General features: G+C 46.4%; 1 protein-coding gene across 2 annotated transcripts in view; it reads left to right on the top strand.

The window, feature by feature from the left end:
• The window catches only part of inppl1a (inositol polyphosphate phosphatase-like 1a), a 202,780-nt gene that overhangs the window by 152,093 nt on the left and 35,660 nt on the right, over positions 1 to 15,027 (top strand). For both annotated transcript variants that reach the window (XM_073044343.1, XM_073044344.1), the window contains exons 15-19: positions 880 to 1,018; positions 4,778 to 4,877; positions 5,744 to 5,832; positions 7,189 to 7,270; positions 9,673 to 9,762. In XM_073044343.1, the coding sequence (XP_072900444.1) occupies positions 880 to 1,018; positions 4,778 to 4,877; positions 5,744 to 5,832; positions 7,189 to 7,270; positions 9,673 to 9,762 (500 nt within the window). The remainder of the gene's footprint in view (positions 1 to 879; positions 1,019 to 4,777; positions 4,878 to 5,743; positions 5,833 to 7,188; positions 7,271 to 9,672; positions 9,763 to 15,027) is intronic.

Here is a 15,027-nt window from a genome sequence, read left to right as displayed (position 1 = left end):
GGCACGTCTTGGATAGTGAGGACCTTTAGAGATGGAAGGCACCTTCCTGAGGCACTGCTTCATGAAACAGAAAACATACTGCACAACACAGGCCCTTTGGCCCACAAAGCTGTGCCGAAAGATGTCCAAGATCCTGTGCAGTGGTGCATCCATACCAGATGGTGATGCAACCAGTCAGAATGTTTTCCTCCAAACTCTTGTAGAAGTCTGTTAAAGTACTCGATCTCCTCAAGTTCATAACAAAATAGAGCCACTAGCATATCTTCTTTGCGATTGCATCAATGTGTTGGGCCCAGGAACTCGAAACTGTTCACCCTTTCCACTGCTGATCCTCAATGAGAAGTGGTGTGTGTTCTCCTGACTTCCCCTTCCTGAAATCTACCATCTGTTCCTTGGTCTTGCTGACACCGAGCATGAGCTTGTGACCAGTTAATTAAGTCCGTATGCAGACGACCAAATGTCTTCTCTTTTTTCCATTTCATGTTTGCTTGTGAGGAGGCTCATTACCAGATGGTGGGGGTGATTGGATTGTTTGCAGATTTTGTTGAGGCAGCACTCTGTCCTGTAAGTGGTTAGCTTGTGCAGGAAGAATTCAGCTGACAGAATCTTGCTATCAAGAACAAAAATAAATAATGTAAAGCAAAAGGAATAATGAGTTAGTGTTTGTGGGTTCATGGACTGTTCAGAAATCTGATGGCGGACGGGAAGAAGCTGTTCCTAAAATGTTGAATGTGGCTCCTGTACCACCTCCATGATGGTAGTAATGAGACGAGGGCATGTCCCTTCATGATGGAAGCTGCCTTTTGAAGACCATCTGACTGATAGAACTTTGAACCAGAGTGAACACTGCCTTTATCCAATCCTGTTTCTTGCACCCAGGCGAAACCAAAACTACTTGGACATCCTGAGGCTACTTTCCCTGGGGGATAAACAACTGAGCTCTTTTGACATCTCCTTACGGTTCACCCATCTCTTCTGGTTTGGAGACCTCAACTACCGGCTGGACATGGAGCTGCAGGTGGGTAGTGTCACCACATGGGCATGCCGCTTCCTCTCCCCTCAGGCCACTTACCCTCTTGGCTTTGAGCATTCCCAGCTTGCTGCCCAACCAGCCCAGGAGCAGGCTGGTGACTGACTCTTTTAAACGCGAGATTCTGCAGATGCTGGAAATCCAGGGGAACACACACAAAATATTGGAGAAACATAGCGGGTCAGGTAGCATCTATGGAGAGGAATGAAAAGCTAATGTTTTGGGCTGAGACCCTTCATCTGGACTCTGTAGTTCTGATAAAGAGACTCATCCAAATACATTGGCTGTTTATCCTCTCCATAGATGCTGCCTGACCTGCTGGGTTCTTACAGCATTTTGTGTCTATTGACTGTTCATCTAAACCAGTTGCATTTGCCTCTGTTTGACCCGTATCTATGGATACAGATTTATCACATGTATATTGAAACACAGTGAAGGGAATTGTTTGAATTAACAACTAGCACAACCCAAGGGTGTGCTGGGGGCAGTCCGCATTCTGGCCCATTCTCAGCAGAACAACACAAGCAACCAACACAACAAGGGTACCAAGGTAATGTAACTCTCCCTCTCTCACATGCCTCCAACACCAGGAGAGACCACCTCTGGGCCTCCAGTGGATTCCCCACACATTGAGACTCCAAATTCCCCAGTAGACTTGCAGAACCTAAAGCATAGCTGTACCTGTCCAAATGCCTTTTAAATATTGTTCAAGTTTATTGTCACCTGACTGTGTATATATACAACCAAATGAAACAACGTTCCTCCGGACCACAGTATGCTCATGAAACAGATAGCTCACAGCAGATAAAACAAAATATTACCTTAAATAATTTGATAAAATGTAATTCAAGGTGCATGTAGTGTGCTGCACGGTAAACAGTAAACCGCTCCCTGTCCTAGTGACGAGAGCTCGGTGGAGGCAGGGTATTCATGAGTCTCACAGCCTGAGGGAAGAAGCTCTTACCCTGTCTGGCAGTCCCAGTGAGTCAGAGAGGTTGTGGAATGAGTGGTAGGGAATCCTCAACAGTAGGTCAGTCCTCAGCCTCTTTCACTCCAGACCAAGCAGTCCCAGCCTGACCAGTCTCTCCTTGTAACTCAAACCCTTTGGCGCTGGTAACTTCCCTGTCGATCTTTTCTGTATCTGCTTCGGTTTAACCACACCCTATAGCTGGCAACCAGAACTGCACACAATACTTCAAGTGCAGACTTGCCAGCACAGCACAGGAACAGACCCTTTGGGCCACAGTGTTGTGCCTAGTCGCTTAAATTAGTATTCAAATTGCCAATTAAACTAATCCTTGATGTCTACACAAAGTCCATATCCTTCCCTTCCTCACACCCATGTGCCTATCTAGATACCTCTTAAAAGTCTCTAATCTATCTGCTTCTACCCCCACCCCAGGCAGCACATTCCAGTCACCCACCACTCTGTGTATGTATAAAAGAAACAAACTTGCTTCCCACATCTCCTTTAAAATACTCCCTCTCACCTTAAAAACATGCCCTCTGGTATTAGACATTTCAAAGCTGAGAAAAGGATACTGTCTGTCTACTTTATGTCTCTCATAACCTTGTAAACCTCCATCAGATCTCCCCTCAGCTTCTACCATTCCAGAAAAAACAACCCAAGTTTGTCCAACCTCACATTGGAGCCCATTTTCTTGCAGGCATTCACAGTAGAACAAATAAGTACAGTAGAATCACTGAAAACCTATACACTTAACGCTGACAAACCAATGTGCAAAAGAAGACAAACTGTGCAAATAAAAAATAATAAATAGATAAGTAAATAAAATAATACTGAGAACATGTGATCTAATGTCCTTGAAAGTGGGTCCATAGGATGTGCAATCATTTCAGAGTTGGGGTGAGTGAAGTTATCTGCTAGTTCAGGAGCCTGGTGGTTCAAGGGTAATAACTTCTCCTTCCCTGGTGGTGGGGGACCTAATGCCTCTGTACCTCCTGCCTGGTGCCAGCAGCAAGCAGAAAGCTTGGCCTGTTCATTGCACCAGCAAACAATAACTGCCACATCACCAAAATGAAACAGTGAAGATTAACCCTTTAAAAGAATGTCTTTTGAAACTCGCTTGTCCTCCAACTGCCAAAGAAAATGACTTACGGTCTTCAGGCTGGTGTTGCATATACTGTAGGATGCCCAGGGAGAAGGCATTGTTTCGGTGGTAATGTATTGTGAGGGTCTTCATCTCTGAGTATGGCCTTCACATCCACTGGGATCTTGATTTTCTCCATTGTACATTGGAGCTGAATTAGGCCAATCAGCCCATCAAGTCTGCTCTACCATTGCATCATGGCTGATTTATTATCCCTCTCAACTCCATTCTCCTTACTTCTCCCCCCAACCTTTGACTCCCTTACTAATCAAGAACGTATCAACCTCCACTTTAAATATATCCAATAATTTGGTCTCCACTGATATGTGTGCAATGAATTCCACAGATTCACCTTCCTCTGGCTGAAGAAATACCCCCTCATATTGGTTCTAATGAGATTTCTTTAATTCTGAGGCTGTGCCTTCCACACTCTAGGAAACATCCTCGCTATATCTACTCCATCTCCAACAGCTGGTGACTATTGCTGGGCCACAGCTGTACAGACCACAAAATAACTATAAAAGTTGTTTGATGAAAATCAATCTCACCAAAGCATCGCCACCACTCCCTGTCCTTTTCCCATCCACCATTCATAATCTTTCCATGACACATGATTTAATTGGAATTGGAGACTGAAACCTGGCTTATTTCTATATTAATGACTAATGTGAGGGGGCGTAATCTTAGAATGTTTGGAGGAGAGTACAGAGGGGTGTCGGAGGTCGGTTTTATTACAGAGAGTGGTGAGTACATGAAACACCCTCCCGTGGGTGGTGGTAGAGGCAGGTACATTAGGGACATTTAAGAGACTTTTAGATGAGTACATGGATGATTGAAAAATGGAGGCTATGTGGGAGGGAAGGGTTAGATTGATCTTGGAGTAAGATAAAGGTTCACATGAATGATCCCAGGAATGAAAGGGTTAATGTATGAGGAGCGCTTGATGGCTCTGGGCCTGTACTTGCTGGAATTTAGAAAAATGGGGGGGACCCTTTTGAATCCTATTGAATATTGAAAGGCCTAGATAGAGTAGACATGGAGAGGATATTTCTTATGGTGGGGGGAGTTGAGGACCAGAGGGCACAGCCTCAAAACCAAAGGATGTTCATTTAGAATAGAGATGAGGAGGAATGTCTTTAGTCAGGGGGTGGCAAATCTTGAATTCATTGCCACAGACAGTTGTGGAGGCTAAGTCATTGGGTGTATTGAAAGCAGAGGTTGATAGGTGCTTGATTAGTCAGGGTGTGGGAGATTACGGGGAGAGGACAGGAGAATGGGGTTGAGTGGAATATTAAATTGGCCATGAGGAATGGCAGAGCAGATCCAATGGGCTGAAATGTCTTATTCTGCTCCAATGTCTTATGGTCTTAAAGGGCTGGTACTACATTGTGGGCCAAATGGCCTGTTCTTTTTAATGTGTTGTGTTCTGTTAGCCTCCTTTGCTCCTCCCCTTACCACTTTTCCATTTCTCAGGGAGCCTGAAATGAATGTGGCTATACCGTCAGCTGGAGCTGAAGTAAGCTAAGTTGTCCTGGGGAGCTGGATCTAAGAGTTTACTGTCCTCCCGCAGGCTCACCTCTCTGGGATTTGTGACCATTCCCTTCTGATCTCTTGCACTCTTTGTTCCTGTGTTTAGGACATCCTGAATTATATCAATAGGAAAGAGTTGGAGCCTCTGCAGAAAGTTGACCAGCTCAACCTGGAGAGAGAGAAAAATAAAATATTCCTTCGATTTTGTAAGTATTGAAATTGGTGTATTATTGTCCCATGTACTGAGTTTCTTTCTGTTAATTTGTTCATCCATTCTAACTAGCCCCCCTATCTAATATCCCCATCACTGTACTGTAAACACTTGAAACCACTTTTTATAATGCTGTTTATATTGCAAATACAGCACATGCTGGTGTTTATACACATTTTATTCTCTATCCATATCATACCACTGGAGCTGGACGTCTGAGCTCGAGAGAATGGAACCGCCCCAGTTCAATGGCTTTTCTACTTTAAAATCTGTCCTGCAGACACCACAGAATAGTCTGTATCCATACTTTAACCTCTAACCTTATTTTTATACAATTCTTTATCCTTTATAACTGTTGGATGTTTTTTTTGTTGTATGCCAGGCCCTGGCCAACACACCACAGCAAATTCCTAATACATGTCATTGTATAAGGGGAATAAGGCTGATCCTTGATGTAGTGAAATCAATTAATCTATGTATTTGACCTATCATATGTATTTATATTTATTGTGATTTTTAAATTTAATTTAAGGTGTTTTTTAAGGAATTTAAGGTGGGGGAGGTTATATGTGAGGCAGGGTTTGAGGGTCGGCACAACATTGTGGGCCGAAGGGCCTGTAATGTGCTGTACTATGCTATGTTTTCTTATTGTCAGTTCAGTAACTATGATGTTGGCTTGGCAGCATGCCAAGAGACTGTGACTCCTACCTGCAATCCGTCTTGTCTTTGAGATCTGGCTCATCCACAAACATGTAAATGAAGTTACAGTAGAACTTGGCCACACAGTCGCTAGTGTGTTGTTTGTTTCTGGTGGGCAGGTCCTGGCTTCTGATGTTTGATTCAGGTGTTTATTGTTCTCAGTGGAAGAAGAGATTATCTTTCCTCCAACGTATCGATATGAGAGAGGTTCCCGGGATGTGTATGTCTGCCACAAGCAGAAACCTACTGGGGTGAGTGAGGCCTTGGAGATTTCTGAACATCTTGTCTCTCATCACTGACTCCTGTAACATGTAAAGGTTTTAAAGATTAGCTTTATTTGTAAAGTGTACATCAAAACCTGCTCATGGTCTGTTCGTCCCACTCCCAGCAGGGAGGAGGCTGCATAGCATCCACGCCAGGACCACCAGACTCAAAAACAGTAACTTACCCCGAGCAGTGAGGCTGATCAACATCTCCACCCACTAACCCACCCCTCCACACCCCCAACCACCACTACTTTATCATTTCCTGTCAGAGTCACCTTATGTACAGACACTCCTGTGCCTAGTGTCACTTTATGGACATACAATCATTCAGGGTATATAAGCTATCTTATGTTTTAAACTTATTGTGTTTTTTAATATTGTCTTCTGAATCTTAATGTGTTTTTTTGTGCTGCATGGGATCTGGAGTAAGAATTTTTTTTTTCTCCTTTACATTTGTTTACTGGAAATATGTTGTTTGTGTCAGTGACCAACACAGTCTGAGGATGTGCTGGGGGCAGCCCGCAAGTGTTGCCATGTCTCTGATGCTAATGCAGCATGCCCACAACTTACTAACCCGTATACATATGTCTTTGGAATGTGGGAGGGACTGGAGTACTCACGTGGTCATGGGGACAGCATACATGGGGTCAACTCCTTACAGACAGTGGCGGGAATTGACCCCATCGTAATCATAGTGGCATCAGCCTACTGTTTTGCAAATACCATTTTGTGTTTTTTTCCCCCCTGGGAACTCCACTTTCATTAGAATGTGCCTCACAGCTTGAGTCTCCCATCCAAAGAATGCAGTTTCTTGCTCCCCAGCCTGTCCAACACCAGCGCACGTTGGCAGCCTCTGTGCCCCTCTGTGGTGGCCCCCTCCACACTGACACGTGCTGTTGAGTGCACTTTCATTATTGTGAAAGTGCCTGCACGTGGCGGGGCTCTGCTGGACCAGGACCGCAGCTGATGCCCAGAGTGGTGTTTTACACTGCAGTGGTGAGCATCGCGTTGTAAATGGGGGTGTCCTGTCATGTTTTACACTGCGATGGTGAGCATCATGTAAATGGGGGTGTCCTGTCGTGTTTTACACTGCGATGGTGAGCATCATGTAAATGGGGGTGTCCTGTCGTGTTTTACACTGCGATGGTGAGCATCATGTAAATGGGGATGTCCTGTCGTGTTTTACACTGCGATGGTGAGCATCGTGTTGTAAATGGGGGTGTCCTGTCATGTTTTACACTGCGGTGATGAGCACCACGTTGTAAATGGGGGTGTCCTGTCGCGTTTTACACTGCGTTGGTGAGCATCACGTTGTAAATGGGGGTGTCCTGTCATTCACAGGTGCGTACAAACGTCCCGTCGTGGTGTGACAGGATCTTGTGGAAGTCATACCCTGAGACTCATATCATTTGTAACTCGTACGGTGAGTACAATTCCTTCCTTATATCACCTCCTTTATGCACACCCTCCTTCTCCCCACACATTCTCAAAACACGGTCCTCACCCCCCCCCATGCTCTCCCTCTCTGTTTCTCCCACTTCCACCCTCCCTCTGTTTTCCTACCCTCACCCCCACATGTTCTCTTCCTGCCCTGTTTCCCGCCCCCTCCGTTCCCCTTCCCCACGCTCTCTCATTCCCCCTTCCCAATTTAGTTTCTCTGTCAACCCCATTCTCCTGCCTTCTTCCCATAACCTTTGACACATGTCTGATCAAAAATCAGAATCAGGTCTAATATCACTGGCATATGTCATGAAATTTGCTTTTTGGCAGTAGTACATTGCAGTTCATAATAGTACCGGTAATAATAAATTGTAGGTTACAGTAAGAAGTGTATGTGTGTATATATTATAAGTAAGTAGTTCAAAAAGAGAGGAAAAACATAGTGAGGTAGTGTTTATGGGTTCATTGTCCATTCAGAAAACTGACAGCAAAGGGAAAGAAACAGTTTCCGAAAGTGTGTCTTCAGGCTCCTGTGCCTCCTCCCTGCATGTGCTGGGTAATGGAGGTTCTTCAAGATGGATGCCAGTTTTTTGAGGCATCACTATTTGAAGGTGTCCTCAGTACTGGGGAGTCTAGTGCTCATGATGGAGCTGGCTGAGATTACAACTTTCTGCAGCTTTTTCTGATCCTGTGCAGCGGCCCCTCCAGTCCAAATGGTTAGAATGCTCCCCACAGTACATATGTAGAAATTTGTAGTCTTTAGTGACATACCAAGTCTCCTGAAACTCCTCAGGAAATATAGTCACTTTAAATATACCGGATGAGCTGGCCTCCACAGGCATCTGTAGCAATGAATTCCTCAGATTCACCATTCTCTGGCTATAGAAATTCCTCCACATCTCTGTTCTAAAGGGACATACTTCTATTCTGAAGTTGTGCCCTCTTGTCCTATTGGAAACATGCTCTCAAAGTCCAGATTTCTGAACGGACAACAAATCCATGAATACTACTACAATATTTTTTGGTCTTTTTACACTACTTATTTTTTATGTACTACTTTTTTGTATGTATGTGTATGTGTGTGTGTGTACATACATACAAATATATATATATATATATGTAGAGAGAGAGAGAGAGAGATATTTATTTTTGTACTCTATAGTTATCTTCATTTTATTATGTATTACACTGTACTGCTGCGGCAAAACAATACATTTCACAACAAATGTCAGTAATATTACACCTGATTCTGAATTTAGTTTGTGCAGCTGACTCCCCCTGCCCCCTCACTCCCACGCATGTATTCCTGTGCATGTCTCCCTCTGTAACTTCACTGTTCAATGGCAATTTACTCACTTGTTTGCTTTATCAGTTCCAGCTACACGCTGGAGCTGAACCTGAATTACTTGCCCTGCCAGCACAGTCTGTGTGCTGCTGGATTCTGATGTTTTTATCCAAGCTTCTTTCGGCAGTCAGAAGGAAGCACAAAGCCGGCTGCTTCACAATCGTTCTATTAACCATAGATAGGAAAAAGAAAGTTGAAAATGGACAGAGATGGAGGTTTAGTAATTGAAGATAGGGAGAGGCAAAAGACAAAAGAAAAAGATGAAGAAAATGAAGATGGCGAGACCTCGTGGTCAGATCTTTTTATACTGATAAAAAACATTCCATTCAAATTTGTAAAAGTTCACCATTCAAATGGCTTCTATTCAAATAATGAACTTTCCAGAATTTAACCACGAGGGGACATGCTAAATAGCTGCATATATCAGAATCAGGTTGAATATCACCGGCATATGTCGTGAAATTTGTTAACTTTGCAGCTGCAGTACATTGCAGTACATAATAATAGAAAAAAAACAGTGAATTGCAATAAGTATATATATTAAATAGTTAAATAAATATTGAGGTATTGTGAGTTCAATGTCCATTCAAAAATTGGATGGCAGAGGGGGAAGAAGCTGTTCCTGAATTGTTGTATGTGCCTTCAGGCTTCTGTACCTCCTTCCCAATGGTAACAATGAGAAGAGGGCATGTCCTTGGTGGTGGAGGTCCTTAATGATGGACACCGCCTTCCTGAAGCACCGCTCCTTGAAGATGACCTGGATACTACGGAGGCTAGTGCCCATGATAGAGCTGGCTAATTTGCAACTCTCTGCAGCTGACATACTCTGTCCACTAGGATGCATACTGAACAGTTGTATAAAACATAAGCAGACAATTAATTGATAAGCTACAAAGGAAATAAATTAAACAGTCTAATTCAATGGTACTAAACTAACACAAATTCCTGTACAAGTTGAGATGAGAAATGGCCCATCAGTTCCATTGGGAACAACCTCTTCCGGAGAGATGGTATTCACAGATTTCTCCTCCCTCCCACAGGGTGCACGGACGATATTGTGACAAGTGACCATTCACCTGTCTTCGGTACCTTCGAAGTTGGTGTAACGTCTCAGTTTGTATCGAAAAAAGGTGGGTTTGTTTACATTGGCTGGAGAGTGTGGGAGCAAAGTTCAAAGTACATTTATTATCAAAGTATGTGTGCAGTACACAACCCTGAGATTTCGTCTTCCCAACAGGCGGTCATGAAATAAAGAAAAACATCAAACCACCCCCCCCCCCCCCCCATATGGGCAAAAAAATCCATGCAAATTGCAAAAAAGACCTAGCGAAAGCACAGAATATAAAACAACACACCAACCTGCAAAGTCTTCGAAAGAGTCCAGGCATATTCAGTTCAGTTCAATCTAGCTGTGTACCATTAGTTACCTGCAGATTGCCCCGATCAAAATCACGTGAAATAGCAACACAGAAAAGGAGGGGCCAGAAGAGCCTCTAGTTCAGTTCACGGTCAATGTGAACCCCGGACATGTAGACCCACCTCATTCCATGCCCTTGCTAACATTCCGGTCTCTGGATCCGAGGGTCCTGGGCTCAGGTCCCTTTGAGAGGTTCGAGTGGAAGTAAGTTGAGGGGACATTGCTGTGTCAGTGCATCAGTAATGAGGCTGGTGTTGGCTAAGCGAGCAATGTGATAGGGTGCTACATTATTGAGGGAGCACTGTATTCCTGGAGGGAGTGATGTTGAGGGAGCACTGCATTGCTGAGGAAATGGTGTTGAGGGAGCACTGCATTGTTGGAGGGAATGGTGTTGAGGGAGCACTGCTTTGCTGGAGGGAACGGTGTTGAGGGAACCCTGCATTGTTGGAGGGAACGGTGTTGAAGGAGCACTGCATTGTTGGAGGGAACGGTGTTGAGGGAGCACTGCATTGTTGGAGGGAACGGTGTTGAGGGAACACTGCATTGTTGGAGGGAACGGTGTTGAGGGAGCACTGCATTGCTGGAGGGAACGGTGTTGAGGGAACCCTGTATTGTTGGAGGGAACCCTGTATTGTTGGAGGGAACGGTGTTGAAGGAGCACTGCATTGTTGGAGGGAACGGTGTTGAGGGAGCACTGCATTGTTGGAGGGAATGGTGTTGAGGGAGCACTGCATTGTTGGAGGGATTGGTGTTGAGGGAGCACTGCATTGTTGGAGGGAATGGTGTTGAGGGAGCACTGCATTGTTGGAGGGAATGGTGTGGAGGGAGCACTGCATTGTTGGAGGGAATGGTGTGGAAGGGGCGTTGTATTGCCAGAGGGAGGTGTTGAGAGAGCATTGCATTACCGGAGGGAGGTGTTGAGGGAGTGTTGTATTGCCAGAGGGAGGTGTTGAGGGAGTGTTGTATTGCCAGAGGGAGGTGTTGAGGGAGTGTTGTATTGCCAGAGGGAGGTGTTGAGAGAGCATTGCATTACCAGAGGGAGGTGTTGAGGGAGTGTTGTATTGCCAGAGGGAGGTGTTGAGGGAGTGTTGTATTGCCAGAGGGAGGTGTTGAGAGAGCATTGCATTACCGGAGGGAGGTGTTGAGGGAGTGTTGTATTGCCAGAGGGAGGTGTTGAGAGAGTGTTGTATTGCCAGAGGGAGGTGTTGAGAGAGTGTTGTATTGCCAGAGGGAGGTGTTGAGGGAGCGTTGTATTACCGGAGGGAGGTGTTGAGGGAGCATTGCATTACCGGAGGGAGGTGTTGAGGGAGTGTTGTATTGCCGGAGGGAGGTGTTGAGAGAGTGTTGTATTGCCAGAGGGAGGTGTTGAGGGAGAGTTGTATTACCAGAGGGAGGTGTTGAGGGAGCATTGCATTACCGGAGGGAGGTGTTGAGGGAGTGTTGTATTGCCAGAGGGAGGTGTTGAGAGAGTGTTGTATTGCCGGAGGGAGGTGTTGAGGGAGTATTGCATTACCGGAGGGAGGTGTTGAGGGAGTGTTGTATTGCCGTAGGGAGGTGTTGAGGGAGTGTTGTATTGCCGGAGGGAGGTGTTGAGGGAGTGTTGTATTGCCGTAGGGAGGTGTTGAGGGAGTGTTGTATTGCCAGAGGGAGGTGTTGAGGGAGTGTTGTATTGCCAGAGGGAGTGTTGTATTGCTGGTGGGAGGTGTTGAGGGATCCTTGTATTGCCGGAGGGAGTTGTTGAGGGATCCTTGTATTACCGGAGGGAGGTGTTGAGGGAGTGTTGTATTGCCAGAGGGAGGTGTTGAGGGAGTGTTGTATTGCCAGAGGGAGTGTTGTATTGCTGGTGGGAGGTGTTGAGGGATCCTTGTATTGCCGGAGGGAGTTGTTGAGGGATCCTTGTATTACCGGAGGGAGGTGTTGAGGGAGTGTTGTATTACCGGAAGGAGGTGTTGAGGGATCCTTGTATTGCCGGAAGGAGTTGTTGAGGGAGTGTTGTATTGCCGGAGGGAGGTGTTGAGGGATCCTTGTATTGCCGGAGGGAGGTGTTGAGGGATCCTTATATTACCGGAGGGAGGTGTTGAGGGAGTGTTGTATTGCCAGAGGGAGATGTTGAGGGATCCTTGTATTGCCGTAGGGAGGTGTTGAGGGAGTGTTGTATTGCCAGAGGGAGGTGTTGAGGGAGTGTTGTATTGCCATAAGGAGGTGTTGAGGGATCCTTGTATTGCCAGAGGGAGGTGTTGAGGGAGTGTTGTATTGCTGTAGGGAGGTGTTGAGGGATCCTTGTATTGCCAGAGGGAGGTGTTGAGGGAGTGTTGTATTGCTGGTGGGAGGTGTTGAGGGAGTGTTGTATTGCCATAGGGAGGTGTTGAGGGATCCTTGTATTGCCGTAGGGAGGTGTTGAGGGAGTGTTGTATTGCCAGAGGGAGGTGTTGAGGGAGTGTTGTATTGCCGTAGGGAGGTGTTGAGGGAGTGTTGTATTGCCGGAGGGAGGTGTTGAGGGATCCTTGTATTGCCGTAGGGAGGTGTTGAGAGAGTGTTGTATTGCCGGAGGGAGGTGTTGAGAGAGTGTTGTATTGCCAGAGGGAGGTGTTGAGGGAGTGTTGTATTGCCGGAGGGAGGTGTTGAGGGAGTATTGCATTACCGGAGGGAGGTGTTGAGGGAGTGTTGTATTGCCGTAGGGAGGTGTTGAGGGAGTGTTGTATTGCCGGAGGGAGGTGTTGAGGGAGTGTTGTATTGCCGTAGGGAGGTGTTGAGGGAGTGTTGTATTGCCAGAGGGAGGTGTTGAGGGAGTGTTGTATTGCTGGTGGGAGGTGTTGAGGGATCCTTGTATTGCCGGAGGGAGTTGTTGAGGGATCCTTGTATTACCGGAGGGAGGTGTTGAGGGAGTGTTGTATTGCCAGAGGGAGGTGTTGAGGGAGTGTTGTATTGCCAGAGGGAGTGTTGTATTGATGGTGGGAGGTGTTGAGGGATCCTTGTATTGCCGGAGGGAGTTGTTGAGGGATCCTTGTATTACCGGAGGGAGGTGTTGAGGGAGTGTTGTATTACCGGAAGGAGGTGTTGAGGGATCCTTGTATTGCCGGAAGGAGTTGTTGAGGGAGTGTTGTATTGCCGGAGGGAGGTGTTGAGGGATCCTTGTATTGCCAGAGGGAGGTGTTGAGGGATCCTTGTATTACCGGAGGGAGGTGTTGAGGGAGTGTTGTATTGCCAGAGGGAGGTGTTGAGGGATCCTTGTATTGCCGTAGGGAGGTGTTGAGGGAGTGTTGTATTGCCAGAGGGAGGTGTTGAGGGAGTGTTGTATTGCCATAAGGAGGTGTTGAGGGAGTGTTGTATTGCTGGTGGGAGGTGTTGAGGGAGTGTTGTATTGCTGGTGGGAGGTGTTGAGGGAGTGTTGTATTGCCGTAGGGAGGTGTTGAGGGATCCTTGTATTGCCAGAGGGAGGTGTTGAGGGAGTGTTGTATTGCTGTAGGAAGGTGTTGAGGGATCCTTGTATTGCCAGAGGGAGGTGTTGAGGGAGTGTTGTATTGCTGGTGGGAGGTGTTGAGGGATCCTTGTATTGCCGTAGGGAGGTGTTGAGAGAGTGTTGTATTGCCGGAGGGAGGTGTTGAGAGAGTGTTGTATTGCCGGAGGGAGGTGTTGAGGGAGTGTTGTATTGCCGGAGGGAGGTGTTGAGAGAGTGTTGTATTGCCGGAGGGAGGTGTTGAGGGAGTGTTGTATTGCCGGAGGGAGGTGTTGAGGGATCCTTGTATTGCCGTAGGGAGGTGTTGAGAGAGTGTTGTATTGCCGGAGGGAGGTGTTGAGGGAGTGTTGTATTACCAGAGGGAGGTGTTGAGGGAGTGTTGTATTGCCGTAGGGAGGTGTTGAGAGAGTGTTGTATTACCGGAGGGAGGTGTTGAGGGAGTGTTGTATTGCTGTAGGGAGGTGTTGAGAGAGTGTTGTATTGCCGGAGGGAGGTGTTGAGGGAGTGTTGTATTACCGGAGGGAGGTGTTGAGGGAGTGTTGTATTGCCGGAGGGAGTTATTGAGGGATCCTTGTATTGCTGGAGGGAGTTATTGAGGGATCCTTGTATTACCGGAAGGAGGTGTTGAGAGAGTGTTGTATTGCCGGAGGGAGGTGTTGAGGGATTGCTGCAGTGTTTGAGAGAGTGGTGTAGAGGGGGTGTTGTATTGCCGTAGGGAGGTGTTGAGGGAGTGTTGTATTGCTGGTGGGAGGTGTTGAGGGATTGCTGCAGTGTTTGAGAGAGTGGTGTAGAGGGGGTGTTGTATTGCCGTAGGGAGGTGTTGAGGGAGTGTTGTATTGCCGTAGGGAGGTGTTGAGGGAGTGTTGTATTGCTGGTGGGAGGTGTTGAGGGATTGCTGCAGTGTTTGAGAGAGTGGTGTAGAGGGGGTGCTGTATTGTTGGTGTGTTGTCAGAGGAAACACTGCTTTGATGAAATGAAGTTGAGATTGTGTGGTTCCAGTGAACTCGATCATTGATCATCTGGTGCTTTGCTGTGGCCTGCATTGTGGTTTAAATGCAGCATCTCTTTAATACCCATACTAAACCTCCACTGTTTTCAAACCATGATGGTCTGGGCAATGGGTTCAGCACTTCTGAATGGTAAATAAAGGGTCCTTAAACAGCCAGGGGGCTGTGTCTGCTCATAGAACACACAGACCCTTCCCTCCCACAGAGCCCTCTTACTTTTCTTTCATCCATGTGCCTAAAAGTCTCTCAAATGTCCCTAATGTATGTGCTTACATAATGAGCACCCGGCACTGGTGCTTGATAATGTGTGCCAGCGGAGTCCATGGTTTAATAGTTACCTTGCCTCTGTACTCCCGAAGGCAAGTGGAGGAAGTTTCTTCCAGGTGGTGAGCTGATAGCCATGTGAGATTGCTATAAATGTGTGGGAAGTGACGATGTTCCCAGAACAAGACACCAGTATCGCCAGAGTCATGTTTATTATCACTGACACATCATGAAATTTGTACCGTTTTGT

This window comes from Hemitrygon akajei, chromosome 4 (genome assembly GCF_048418815.1).
Source record: "Hemitrygon akajei chromosome 4, sHemAka1.3, whole genome shotgun sequence".
Classification (NCBI taxonomy): Eukaryota; Metazoa; Chordata; class Chondrichthyes; order Myliobatiformes; family Dasyatidae; genus Hemitrygon; species Hemitrygon akajei.
Note: the sequence above shows the minus strand (reverse complement) of the source record. Positions and strands in the feature narration are given on the sequence as shown.